Source organism: Chamaea fasciata, unplaced genomic scaffold (genome assembly GCF_029207755.1).
Source record: "Chamaea fasciata isolate MVZ Bird 193981 ecotype frontalis unplaced genomic scaffold, bChaFas1.0.hap1 SCAF_15, whole genome shotgun sequence".
Lineage (NCBI taxonomy): Eukaryota > Metazoa > Chordata > Aves > Passeriformes > Sylviidae > Chamaea > Chamaea fasciata.
In genome coordinates, this window is record NW_027094100.1 from 14,384,296 (window position 1) to 14,397,931 (window position 13,636).

General features: G+C 51.9%; 1 protein-coding gene across 2 annotated transcripts in view; it reads right to left on the minus strand.

Annotated features, from left to right (window-relative positions):
- The window catches only part of STK10 (serine/threonine kinase 10), a 42,447-nt gene that overhangs the window by 27,280 nt on the left and 1,531 nt on the right, over positions 1-13,636 (minus strand). For both annotated transcript variants that reach the window (XM_066196827.1, XM_066196828.1), the window contains exon 2: positions 3,463-3,627. In XM_066196827.1, the coding sequence (XP_066052924.1) occupies positions 3,463-3,627 (165 nt within the window). The remainder of the gene's footprint in view (positions 1-3,462; positions 3,628-13,636) is intronic.

Here is a 13,636-nt window from a genome sequence, read left to right on the forward strand (position 1 = left end):
CCAGAGGTTCCTGCAGACTCATCTCGACAGGCTGCTGGGTTTCCTGCCCCGCTGGGTTGTCTGGGCACAGCCACCATCCCCTGGGAGCGGAGGTTTCCTGCAGGAAAGTTCAGGTTCTTCGCAGCAAACAAAACTCTCCTCCCCTCTCCTCTTATCGCTGCTCTGGCCGCGGGAGGAGACACTCGGAAACAGCGGAGGGATTCAGCAGCAGCACATCAAAAGTTCCTCCCTTCCTCTGAGCTCTCAGTCTTTTTTCCTTTCTGTTTTTTTTTTTGTTGTTGTTGTTGTTGTTTTGGAAGGGGAAAAAAAAAAAAACCCTCCCAAACACGCAGCCCTTGAGATGGACACAAAGCACAAGAGCTGCTGTTTTTCTTTCCCATGCTGTAATAATTATCAGTGAAAATTCTGTTCAAAGCAAGCAAGCCCCGTTTCAGTCCCATTCCTAAGCCACAAGTAGCTTTAAAAAGTCCATTTTAAAAGCTGGGTTATATGGGGTGAGGGGGATTTGCCTCTGTGTGTCCGAGTCCTGCATCACACTGCAGGAAAGGAGACTTTAAAATGGGTCCCAGCCACAAAGACTCAAACCAAACTCTGGGGAAAAAAAAAAAAAAAAAAAAAAGGATGAGAATCTCAGCTTTCATTTGGTGCCCCCATTTCCAGCAGCCAGGATTTATGCAAAAGAACACAAAATGCCACAGGGCTTGTAATAAAAATAAAATAAAATCCTGAAAGCTCCCACCAGGGCAGTTCTGCAGCTTCCCTGGGCTGTTTTCAACCAGCACAAGACTCCTTGGCCTCTGCCACGAGCAAAGAGAAGGAGCTGGAGGGGGATGGAATGAGATAGGAGCTGCTGGCAGGGCACAGCCTCTCTGCAGAGAGTTTCAATGCCAAGAAAGTTCCTGCTGGATGCTGTTTTCCCAGCAGTTTGATTTCTGGGAACTCCCAGTGGGCTTTGCCCCATCCCACACAAGAACCGGGGTTTTTTTTTTTTTAGCTCGATGCCAAGCAGGTATGAACCCCAGAGAGATCCTCTGCTTTGTGCTTTCCTTACAGTGCTGTGGATTTCCGAGCAGCTGCTGGAGGACAAGCCACTTCCCCTTGCACAGAAAGGTCTTTTTTTTTTTTTTCTCCATAAATATTTCATGTCCCCTCCTGGCTGCTGGAGCACAAAGCCTGGCAGAGGAGCCACGGGGACCTGACACAGCTCAGGGGCACCGGGAGGGCCAGGGCTCCTCACACATTTTCCTGGTTTAATTCAAGGAAAGAACAGCCAGGCTGGTTTAGGACGAGCCCCTCTCAGGCCCAGCCTGCTGGTGAATTATTCAAGAGCCAAAGAGCTGCTGCCATCCAGGAGCTTGGGCACATCTGGACCTGCTGACTTGGAATCCTCTCTTCCCACGAGCGGCAAGGAAACCACAGCGGGCTCCTCAGCAGACAGGCACCCCCAGAGGTTTTAGGCAGAGCCACTCTGAGAATCCAGGCAACTCAGCATGCAAATGATCCAGGAAAATGCTGGTTCAAACAAGTGCACAGACAGAGATGAGGATGGGATGTGGGCAGGGCAATAAAAGCTGGTGTTTATATTTGGATGCAGGTTTTCCCCAGCAGCGCTGGTCACCAAGAAGAGGAAGGTTTTGACTCTGGTAGGGACTAAAAGCCTTGCAGAATAAAGCAGCCTGGCTTAGTGACTCCCCTCCAAAACATTGGAGCATTAATAACACCAGCCTGAGCAATGAAACGCAAATGCTACTCCAATAATTGAACAAAGAGCAGGATCCTGCTCCCAGAACAATGGCTGGGGCTGTAGCTGGATTTGACAGAATCCCAGATCCTGCCCTGGTGGCAGAGCCCCAGACAGGAGGCTCTTGTTGCAGTGTTTGATTTTTTTTTGAGTAGGTGGGGAGCACTTGACATCACAAAGCATTCCCTGACAAAGGCAGAGCCGCGAAACTCTGCAATCCCTTTTCCCAGAAGGAAGGAAGGAAGGAAGGCAGAAAGGCAGGAAGGCAGGCAGGAAGGAAGGCAGGCAGAGCTTCCCAGGACAGGGAGGAGGAGGAAAACAGGGAAGGGGAGGGGGCTGGCACTTCAGAGAAGGATCAAGGCTCTCCTGGAGGATGCAGGCAGGGCAGGGAGGTGAAACCAAGGGTGGCAGATAAAGATGAAGCAGCCCCATCTCTCACCCCGGCTCAGGGGGTGTTTGCCTTTACCCTTCAGCCCAGGTTAATCCTGCTGCAGTTACAATCCATCCAAACCCTGAGTCCCCTCCTAGGAGGGATGTTTGTCCTTCCTTTCCTCAGCAGAGTACATATTTACTTTGTTCTTTAACGTACCCAGGGCTCAGAATCCATCCAAAACACCAAGAGAACAACTCAGCTCCTCCGAGGTCAGAAGGCAGAGCAGAAACACTCCAGGCTGGGTGTCCCAGGGAGCTCAGGGCTTTATCCATGGGTTTTTAAACAAGGAGACACGTGCTGACATGGCAAAAGGTGCTTGCTGGATCAGCCCAATAAACATCCCTCCCCTGCAGTGCTCAGCCCAGAGGTGAACCAGGCTGGGGTTGTGTTTTCCCAGCTCAGCCCTCGGCACCACAGGCAGGGCCTGGCAGCCCCAACAGCCCAGCTCACACCAGTGCAAGTCCCAAAAGCTGAGATCTCTCCTTTAGCTCTATCAGATTAACCCAGGGAGGCCACAAAGGCATCTGAAACACTGAAAACAGGAAGGAAAAAAGCACCACAGCTGCTGAACGCACTCTTTGCCGCTCTCCTGACTTCCTGCAGTTAAAGGAGGAGCTGGCTGAGGAGATGGGTTGGGAAATCCTCCTGTGTTCACCCGATTTCCACCATCCTCACCCAGGCCCAGAGTTATCTGAGCACCCAAGGGTTCATTCCCTCAGCCTCTCCATCCCTGCGCAGAGCACAGGAAGGTGCCTTTCACGCTCAGCTTCCTCTGCTGCCAGAGAGCAGCAGGCAGGGGAAATAAAAAATAATACCTAAACCTGCTGGGCCAGGGGAGAGAGCTGCAGGAACCTGCCGTTCCAGCCCTTGCACCAACCCACTCGATTGCATTTTATGTCCCTGCACCTCCACAGCCACGGGAAATGGAGCTCTTGCTATCAGGTGTCTCTGCATTACCAGTGCTGAGCCACAAATCAGCCCCAAATCCGGAAAATCACTTGGAAGAGTTGCTCCTGCTTTAAAAGAGAGGGGAACTTATTGGTGATGCTTCTTCTACCTTTACAAACCCTTAATGGTGGAAAAAACCACAACTCCAACTTCCCTGTGAAGACCCCTCGGCCTTCCCTTGGGTTTTTACAAGCAGCTTCAGTTAGATTTTGTAAAGGGAAACTCCAGGCCCTGAGCACAGAGCTCATGATTCATTTCTGATGTTCAAGCAGCTCCTGAGGTTTTGCTCCAGTGTGCCCAGCCCCTTCCTGTGACAGACTGGGGATGTCCCAGGCCTTACCCAGAGTTTGCCATCCCAGTAGAAGGCTCCCAGCAGTTGGACAATGTGGGGGTGGTCGCAGGTGGCCAGGATCTCAATCTCCACCATGTAATCCTCCAGCTCATCCTCACTCTTGGTCTCGATGACCTTGGCAGCTGCCAAAGCTCCCGTCTCCTTGTTCTTGGCCTGGAAGGGAGAAGCCTGCATGAGTCCAGAGAAAGGGAGGAGCACAGAATTCCTGCTGCTCCCGTTCCTGCTCAGCTTGGCTGGCCCCAGCCAACACACACACACCGGGGGGGAAACCTGCAGAGGCATTTCTGCTTCCTAAAGCTGCCCACAGCTTCACAGAGGGGCTGGATCCTCCTTCCTCCCTCCAGCCTCCAACGCCCAAACCACTTCCCATCAGATGGGAAACTTTTAGGAAAGGAGATGTATCCTGTTGTCTGCAGCATGGGGAAAAAAAAAAAAGGAAGCAAGAAAACCTCAAAGTACAGAAGCTCCCTGATGATATCACAGGTGAATTACTAGACATCCTGAGTGTGCAGATAATCCAACCATGATCTATCTGAGAGTGCAGCCACATGGGGATGGGCTCTGCTCCCAGGGAACAGGGACAGGAGGAGAGGGAACGGCCTCAGGCTGGGCCAGGGGAGGCTCAGGGTGGACAGCAGCAGGAATTTCCCCATGGAAAGAGTGCTCAGGCCTTGGCAGTGCCCAGGGAGGTTTGGAGTGCCTGTCCCTGGAGTGTCCCAGGAAGGGCTGGAGGTGGCACTGAGTGCTCTGGGCTGGGGACAAGGTGGGGATGGGCACAGCTTGGACTCGACGATGTTGAAAGTCTTTTCCAGCCTCAGTGATTTTGTAACTTGGTAAAACTCACAGTCCAGCTGCACCAGGAGATGTGTCACACGTGGGACAGGGCTGAGACAGGAGCTGCTGACTCAGGAGCACCCAGACATTCATTGAGTCAGCAGACCACGGCACAGAATTCCCTCCAGCTCACCCACTGCTCCCCACTGACACAATTCCAGGTCCCCCCCCCCCCCCTTTCATTTTTTCCTTCCATCTCTCCCAGGGAAACAATTCCCAGTGTGGATGGAATCCCTGGAGGAGCCAGCCAAGCTCTGCTTGTGACCTTTCTTCCCGCTCTCCAGTTTCCATCTCCGTGTTTGGAAAACCCTCGGGGGAGCTCGCAGGAGGATTAATTCCCGCTGTAAACACCACCAGCCCCTCTGAGCAGCTTCACACAGCGTAACCACGTACCAGGGGACGGGCTGGGGAGGGGAGGAAGGAATATTGGGAGAATCATACAGCAGAGGGGGGAAAATGAGGGAATCTCTGCTGTGTTTTGAAGTCTTGCTGCATTCCAGGAGTTGGCAGGGACAGAGCTTGTCCTTACCACAGGGGACAAATCCATTTCCATCTGGGCTCGCTGCCCAAAGGCAGCACAGCAGCTCCTGCTGCTTGCAGGAGGAATTAGGGGGTTTCATTAGCTCAGGTTCTCACCGAGTCAGCACCAGATGCTCCCACACGGAGAGCAGGGCAGGGAGAGGAGCACGGGGAAAAGCTCAGCCCTCCCAAACGGGAGCCAGAGGTGCCCCACGGTGTTTGCTCTGCACTCCGGGAGCCGGGACAGCGCCGGGGAGGGGAAGTAAATATTGTGAGAAGAGGTGGGGCTTCCCCTGCGGGTTCCCTTCCCACCGGCGGGGGCCCGGACAGCTCAGCCCCTGCGGGATGCCGGGGCCCGCCAGGCACCTGGAATAATTCTCCTGGATAATTCTCTAGGAGCACAGCACGGAGCTGGGCTGGGGGGTCAGGGTTGGCAAACCAGGCTTAAAAAACCCCCAGATTGTGGTGGGGGAGCGAGCACAGCCCAGCCTGGCTTTGTTCACTGTTGTCCTCACATCCCACGGGTGAGCAGCCCAGGGACCAGCCCCTGCCCAGCTGGGAGCCCCCCCTGCACCTGCCTGGTGCTCAGGACAGAGTTATCTCTGCATTTCTGCCCCATGCTGAGCAAGTGTTCATCCATCCTTTCTCACTTCCTTGTCCCTGAGCTCCTCAGGGACCCCACGAGCTCCAAAGGGAGCATTTCCCATGTCCCACGTCCCCCCAGCTGGCACAGGGAGGTGACAATATTTGGGCACGTCCCACGTCCCCCCAGCTGGCACAGGGAGGTGACAATTTGGGCATCCCAGAGGAAATGGGAGCAAGCACCTCCAAGGAAACATCACCCCAGGACATCACCAGCTCCCGATGCAGCAACACTTTGGGGGCAGCAAGTTCACAGGGGCACAGGGATGGCGCGGGCATGACCCTGTGATAACGTGCTGATAATGTCACGGTGATAATGTCACTGCTGCAACCCAGGGCACCTCCCAGAAGGGACCAAAGGGACCCTCAGGATGGCAGAAGAAGCTGAGGTAGGAAGGAGACCTGAGGTCACGGGGTGAGCAGGAGGTTTTGGGAGATTATCTCCCCTGCAATGCCGAGAAGACTCTGGTTACCCCACACAGCAGCTTTGGGAGGACCAGCGCTGGGACAGGCTGGGCAGTTCATCCCTTCTGAGGCGTCCATGGCCCCTCTGAGCCCAAATTCCAGCTGTCCTGAGCCTACCACACGAGCCAGAGGTGCACAGTGCTTCCATGGGCAATCCTGAACCCAGCCCAGCAAGCCACATGATGAAAGCTTCGAAATTCCAGTTTGAAATTCCAAGGATCTTCTGCCCCTTTCTCTCCATTCTGCTCATCCCCCAGAGCTACAGCCACATCCCAGACTGTAAGATCCCAAGAAACTGTTGGATGCCACTTCCATGTTTTTGCTCCTCCACTCCTGGACATTTCAATCCCAGGGAAAATTTGTCTTTGGGATTAGCACAAAAAAAAAAAAAAAACCAAAAAAATTAAGATTTGAGCAGAGAGCTGCCAGCATGGTGCCCAGGAGGTGCTGCTGAACTCCAGGGGGGTTCATTACAACCATTTAACCCCCTAAAAAACCTCCTCATTTTTGGCCACCAATCAACCCCTGAGCAAGCCCGCGGTGACAGGTCGGTGCAGGAACGCGCATTCCACAAATGTCACATAAAAGTTACTCAGTAAACCATTGCAGAGAGCCACGCCAGGAAACAAGGCCGAGGACCTTCCCGGAGAGCTTGGGGCAGAGCGGGCGCTGGCCCTGCCGCTGCCAACCGCCCCGGGGATGGACGGCAGGAAACGGGGCATGGCTCGGAGCGCTCCGAGAAGGCAGAGAGGAAAATCACGGCTGGGCTGGTGGATCTGAGGGGCGAGAGGTGCCTGCCCAGGTGACAAAGCGCCTGCTCGGCCTCTGCCTGTGACTCAGCCCGCGGCTATTGTGAAATCCCGGGCTGTGACAAACACAGGAGCTATTTTCAGCCCTGAAAGGACACGTTACAGGAAGGCTGGACGGTTCAGCACGGTCAGTTTCTAGGTGAGGCAGAGGAAAGCCTTGCCTGAACTCTCACTGAAAGGCACGGAAAGGAGAACTGAGAGTTCCCCAGCTGCTCCACCTCAGCTCCTTTGCCCCCGAGCCATCATCCCTTAGAGCCTATCTGCCATCATATTTCTGGTGTGAGCTCTCCTTCCCCTCCTTGTCCCCGTGCCAGGAGAGCTGATGCTTCAGGTATCACCAAGTTAGAGCCCCAGGGAGAGCCTGGAGCTCCCAGGGACGCTGCGTTTGGGGGGTGATAGCAGGGCCCTGCCCCACACCCTGTGTGGCACTGCTCCCTCACGTGTTTCCCGGGAATTACTTCATGATTAATTGCCTCCTGATGAACCTGGCCTGAGCTCTGTGCATCAATAAACAAACACCGAGCAGCCAGGATGGCGTCAGTGCTGCTGCTGGTGGTGTGGAATAATCAATTATCGTGGAATGGAGACGCCTCCGCTGCAGGGACAAGCTGAGAAATTTGGGGTGTTCAACCTGGAGAGGAGAAGCTTTGGGGTGACCTCATTGTGGCCTTCCAGTGCCTGAAGGGCTACAAAAAAAATTGGAGAGGAATTGTTCTTCAGGAATGGGAGTGACAGGACACAGGGAATGGTTTCCCACAGGGCTAGGTGGGATTTTGGGCAGGAATTGTTCCCTGGGAGGGTGGGGAGGCCCTGGCACAGGTGCCCAGAGAAGCTGTGGCTGCCCCTGGATCCCTGGCAGTACCCAAGGACAGGTTGGATGGGGTTTGGAGCCACCTGGGATAGTGGAAGGTGTCCCTGCTCATGGCAACAAAATGAGCTTTAAGGTCCCTTCCGGCCCAAATCGTTCTGTGATTCCACAATTTAACCCGCAATTCCTGGAAAGGGTGTCTTCCTGGAATGAAGTGACCTTTAAGGTCCCTCCAATCCCAAACCATCCCGTGACTCCCAAGCCTTACAGACCCCCCAGAACCACTTCAGCCTGTCACCATAAAGGAATCCTCTTTGTGGTTCAGGCCATGGCGCCGCCAAGCAGAGCAGCCGGTGGCACGAGGGCAGGGGACAGCAGCACAGCCCCCAGCACTGCTGCTCTGCCAACATTTCAGCAAGAGGGAAGGGGAAGTGGCTTGTGAAACACCCTAAAAACCGTTAAAAAGAAAAAAATAAAAACCAAACCCCAAAACATTAAAAAGCAGAAATGCTTCCCTTTGGTCTGACAAGCCGGGGGCAGGGAGAGCAGCCCCAGCAGAGAGCTCAGCTACAGCCACGGCCTCGTCTTCTGGCCAAACAAAAGTGTGACCAGAGCACAGCACAAACACCTCTCGTGGCCTGAACAGCTCAGCAGAGGCGGGGGCAGAGATGAGAAGGCCCCAGAGCAGCAGAGCTGCACGTGATGTTTCACACCCTGTACCCCAAAGAGCTGCAGAGGCATGGCCAGAGGGTTTGGGGCTGCACCCACAGGAGCCAGGCACAGCCCCTGGCCTCAGGGAGACACGTGCAAATAAACAGGGCAAGGTTTGGGCAGAGGGGAAGTTCCAGCCTCTTCAGCCTCAACACTGAAAGCACCAAGCATCCTTCAAGTCATCCTTCCGGTGCCTGGAAGAGCTCGGGGCTCCAAGTGAGCATTCCTGGGCTGGTCCTCATTCATTGAAAAAAAAAATTAAAAATTAGAGGGAAAAAAAGCTCTCCAGCCAGTTCTGAGTTTCCTAGCAACTTCCTGCAACAAATCTGGTCCAGAGAGGGCTGTGGGAGCAGGGGCTGAGTGGCTGCAGCACCCGAGCCAAGGAATGGGTTTAGGCTGGCAGGGCTGGCTGGCAGCCCTCTCTCACTGGGCTGAAAAGCATCAGCTCAGCCAGGCCCTGGTAGGGGAATGAAGCACTCAGCTCCTCCCCGTCCCCAGGGCTGCCAGGGGGGCCCGGCACTGCTGGCACTCCCCACTGCAGCCGGAACGTGGGGCAGCGCTGAGGAGAACCGACCCCGGCAGGCTCTGCTGGGCACCGAGAGCCCTCCTCTGCCTCTCCCACCTCCCCGGACACCACACGGATTTTGGCTGAGCAGATAAAGACAGAGGTGGGAAATGTGGGAATCAGGAAGGTTTCCACGTGCTGCCTGGGGAGAGCAGTCTGGGAGGTGGCACCGAGGTGACTGTCCCCAGCCGGGAGAAGGAGAAGTCAGGGAATGCAGCTCCAGCAGGAACAGGGCCACGGCTCTGCTCTGTGCCAGGGACACGCTGCCCCTTCCAGCCCCGGGCCTGGGGGTGGCACAGCCAGACTCTGTCCCCTCCCTTCCCATGGGAGCAGAGTGTGCCTGTGCTCTTCTGGCTGAATCCCTTTTCCCTCTGGATTCAGGCCAAGGCAGGCCTGAATTATTATTACGAATTTTATTATATTATTATTATTATTATTAATAATAATACAAACAATAACAAATTTTTATTATTTTAATTTAATGATAAATACTATTTAATAATAAATACTATTAAATAAGACATTATTATACATAATATAAAAATATAATTATTTATATATATTAGTCAAATCTTAAATATGCAATTTATACATTTATTGTTATATAATTATAGTATATATAAAATAATAATAAATACAGTATTGGATATTATTTAGATATTGTTTATATTATGTAAATAATAAATATTATTAAATAATAATATTTATTATTATCTGGGTTTATGACAGCACAGCCACCCCCCCACCCCCCCCAGCCCTTGGGGACACCCATCCACAGGAGGTTTGCTCAAGAGAACCCCACATTTACAGGCAGCAACAGCACCCCATGCACGAGAAAAAAAAAAAACATTTTCTCTAAGGGAAGTGGGTTCTCAGGAGACAAAACATTTAAAAAACGATGAGATGTGGAGGGAGGAGTTTGGTGGGCTTTTTTTCTGAGCAGCAACAATTGCCACGTGCTGGTGGGTGAGAGGCTGCTCTGAGCTCTCTGGCAGGCAGCTGCCCACAGCTCCCACTGCCAAGATCTGGGCTGTACCACTGAAGTCATTGTCAAAATATTTAGGCCACGGAGAGCTGTCCCTGTCCCCTGTCACACCGAGGCTGCGGCAGGGATGGAGCATCCCACGTTTCCAGCAGCTGAAAGTGAAAATCGAGTTTAAAGTTCAGGTTTAACATTGTTAAACCATCCCAATCCTCTTTCCCAAGCGAAGAGATTTTGATGAAACCCTTCAGTTGTTCAGTTGTTCGACCCCACATTTTTGGTGGCCAATCAGCTCAAACTTCCCCTGCTTTTGTTTTCCTTCCTTTTTCTTTTCCCAAGTTAACTCAGGCAGATTAAAATCTCTCCGTGACACCCTTTCCAGGAATTGCGGGTTACATTGTGGAATCACAGAACGATTTGGGCCGGAAGGAACCTTAAAGCTCATTTTGTTTGAAGGTTTGAAGGTGGGCAGGAACACCTCCCACTGTCCCAGGTGGCTCCAAATCCCATCCAACCTGGCCTTGGACACTTCCAGGGATCCAGGGGCAGCCACAGTTTCTCTGGGCACCCTGTGCCAGGGCATCCCCACCCTCCCAGGGGACAATTCCTTCCCAAAATCCCAACTAAACCTGCTCCCACCTCACGGATCAAAGCAGGAGCCGAGCCTGGATCACCTGAGCGCAGCTGCAGGTTGGGGTGATGAGCAGAGAGCTCTGCCCGTGCCAGGGACACGCCGGTGCCCAAAACCAGCCCCGGGGCAGCTGCTCAACACCCAACAATCGGCCTTTTATTATTACCCAGCTCCACAGCCGGCTTTCCAGCCCGCAGCATGCACAGCACAGCACATCCCATAACCCAAATTCGCCTTTTTGGAGAAGAAAGGAGAAGAAGAGCACAAAGCACCGCGCCGGTGACTCGCCGCGGCCCCGGGGCTCGGCGGGACGGAGCCGTGTGAAGGCGATGGGAAAGGGATAAAGTGAATTAAACCCCTTTTTTCCCAGCGCGCTGGGGTTGTGGGCAGCCTGTCCCCACCCTCCCTTATCGGGGGGCCGCTGTCCCCATCAGCAGGCGCTGGGCAGGGCAGATAGCGCTGGGAGCAGAACAACAATCCCCCCGGGGAAAGGCGGCCAGGGGTGGGGGCTCTGGAAAGGAGCTGCTCACTCCCTTCCCCATGGAGCAAAATGTGCCTGTGCTCTTGTGGCTGAATGTCTTTTTTCTCTTGGTTCAGGCCGAGGTGGGCCTGAACTACTACTATTATTATTATTATTATTATTATTATTATTATTATTATTATTATTATTATTATTATTATTTCATCGTCAATATATAATAATTTAATTGTAATAATAAAGACTATTAAAATAATAACCTAGTATTATTGTGCATCATTATAATATCAACTAATTTATTTTATTATTTTGATATATTAATTTATTATTACATATTCTATTATTATGAATAATTATCTTAAATAATAATTTAATGTAATAATGAATATTATTATATAGTAACTATTGTTATTACTGTTATCGGGGTTTATGACAGCACAGCCACCCCACCCCCCCAGAGCCCTTGGGGTCACCCAGCCACGGGGGGCTTGTCCTGACACTCATGAGAACCCCACATTTACAGGCAGCAGCAGCAGCCCATGTACGAGAAAAAAAACCTCTTCTCCAAGGGAACCGGATTCTCAGGAGACAAAATATTTCAAAAACTCATGAGCTGTGGAGGGAGGAGTTTTTTTTCCGAGCAGTCCTGCAGCAGCCAGAGCAGCCCCTGCCAGCGGGGCAGCTCTCCAAACCCACGGGAGAGCTGGGGCATCCCTCCCTGCTGGCATTACCGCAGCTCCCCGTGAGGGTGAGGCAGAAAACGCTGAGTTTTGCAGGGCTCGGAGGTGGTGCAGGGGCTCCAGCGCTGCGCCTTTCACCCTGAGCATCTTCCCACTGCCACTTGTCCCTCCCAAACCAGGCCAGCTCCGAAGTGACAGCGCAGATCCGCTTATTCATTAATATTTTTTAATATTAAAATTATTTATGAGTGTATCTTGGGGTTTATGAGTGGTATCTCAGGTGGGTTTTTTTTCCAGTAAAATAACTCTGCTTTTCCTCAGGAAGGGTCTGAGTGAGGAACTTTTAGAGCCTGGCACCCACTGCCCGCAGCTCCCGACTGCTGGAATTAGGATCATCCAGTTAATGAGCCTTGGATGGGATGGTGACAAGGCTTGGTCACCTCTGGGTGTTGGTGACCATGTCCTCACTGCACCTCTGGCCTCACCAAACCCACAGCATTCACAGAATGAGAGCTAGAAAGAAACATTTCCTCCCCACCCCCTCTTACTTTTCAGCTTCATTACCCTCTGCTCAACTGGTTCCTCATGCAGGCAGATCCTCTTTTGCTGCAGAAAGATTTTTCTATAGAAACAGGGAAATCCCAGTGGTTCCTGCAGGTTTTTTTAGCTCTGCCATCCAGGCCCCACCATAAACTCCATTCTTTTTAACTAATAGGTATTTAAATGAAGCCCATCCTACTTTTGGAAACAACTGTGTGAAGCTTTGCCCAGCCCAGGACACAGCTCCAGACTGAATCCCACAGGGCAGGAACACCCCAAACACCCAAACCTTCCTTCCTCCTGCTCACATCAGGCCTCATAAAAATCCTCATTAAAAAATCCCCAAATCCTTCTAAAACCCAGCTTGTTGTTCCCTCAATTTCTCCCAGGTCTGACTGCCCGGAGTCCCAAGCTCAGGGGACACAGCATATGGCACACGGGGCAGGATGCAGGGACAGGATTCTGTCACCTCCCCGCGCTTCCGGGCGTGGAAAAGGGGCAGGAAAAACGGGCAGGAACTTCACTGCAACATCCTGAAAACCTCCGGGTGCTGCAGACACTCAGCCTTGCTCCAAGCAATGCCTTCAGTGAGGAGATCAAACTGACTTTAAGGTCAAGAGAATGGTGCAAATTGGTCACTGGATTTTTTTGGGGGTATCTCCGTTTTCCTGGAGCACAGCTGGGTTATTCTGCAAATTTTTAGCGGGTTATTCAGCTGCTTTTTTGGTGGGTTATTCTGCAATTTTTCGGTGGGTTGTTCTGCAATTTTTTGGCGGGTTACTCTGCAATTTTTTGGCAGTTGTGCAGCACAAGAGGGCAAACCCCCTTCTTTCACATCCCACCTTACACTCATCCCCACCCCAGATGTAAAAAAACAAAGGAAGACAACAGCAACAACAACAACAACACCTTTAGGTGAAAAGAAAATGTGTCTCGGGTTGTTACCTAAAATAAGGATATATAGAACAAATAATTTGGGATTCTTAAATGAACACAGAAACTCTAGGATGAAAATTCAAAATCCAACCATGACCATTTGCCAGATGGAAAGGAGAACAGGTGGAGAAGAGATCAAAGCAACGGAGAAGTGAAATGTTGCTAAATACAATAAAATAACCCTTTGATTTCTGGCACGGTGCTAAACCTCAACCTGCCTGACAGGGTTAAAACTCCACAAAAGCAAAAATTCGCCTGAACATTCAAGTTCCAGGAGGAGTGAACTCCTGGTTGTAAATGCGTGGTGTCCACTGGGACGTTTTTATTCTCATTTGGGTCCAAGTGGGGATTGAAGGAGCTGAAAATGGGGATGAAAGGAGCTGAAAATGGGGATGAAAGGAGCTGAGGATGAGATGTTATTGCCTGGCAGGCTGACATCCCTTACCCACAGTAATAAAGTCAACCTGACAAGGCTTTTCTTGGTGTGAGGCTGGGGTTAATAACCGAGGCATTCAGATACGACAACAGACTAAAAACCAAACCAGCCACCTCTCAAGCAGCT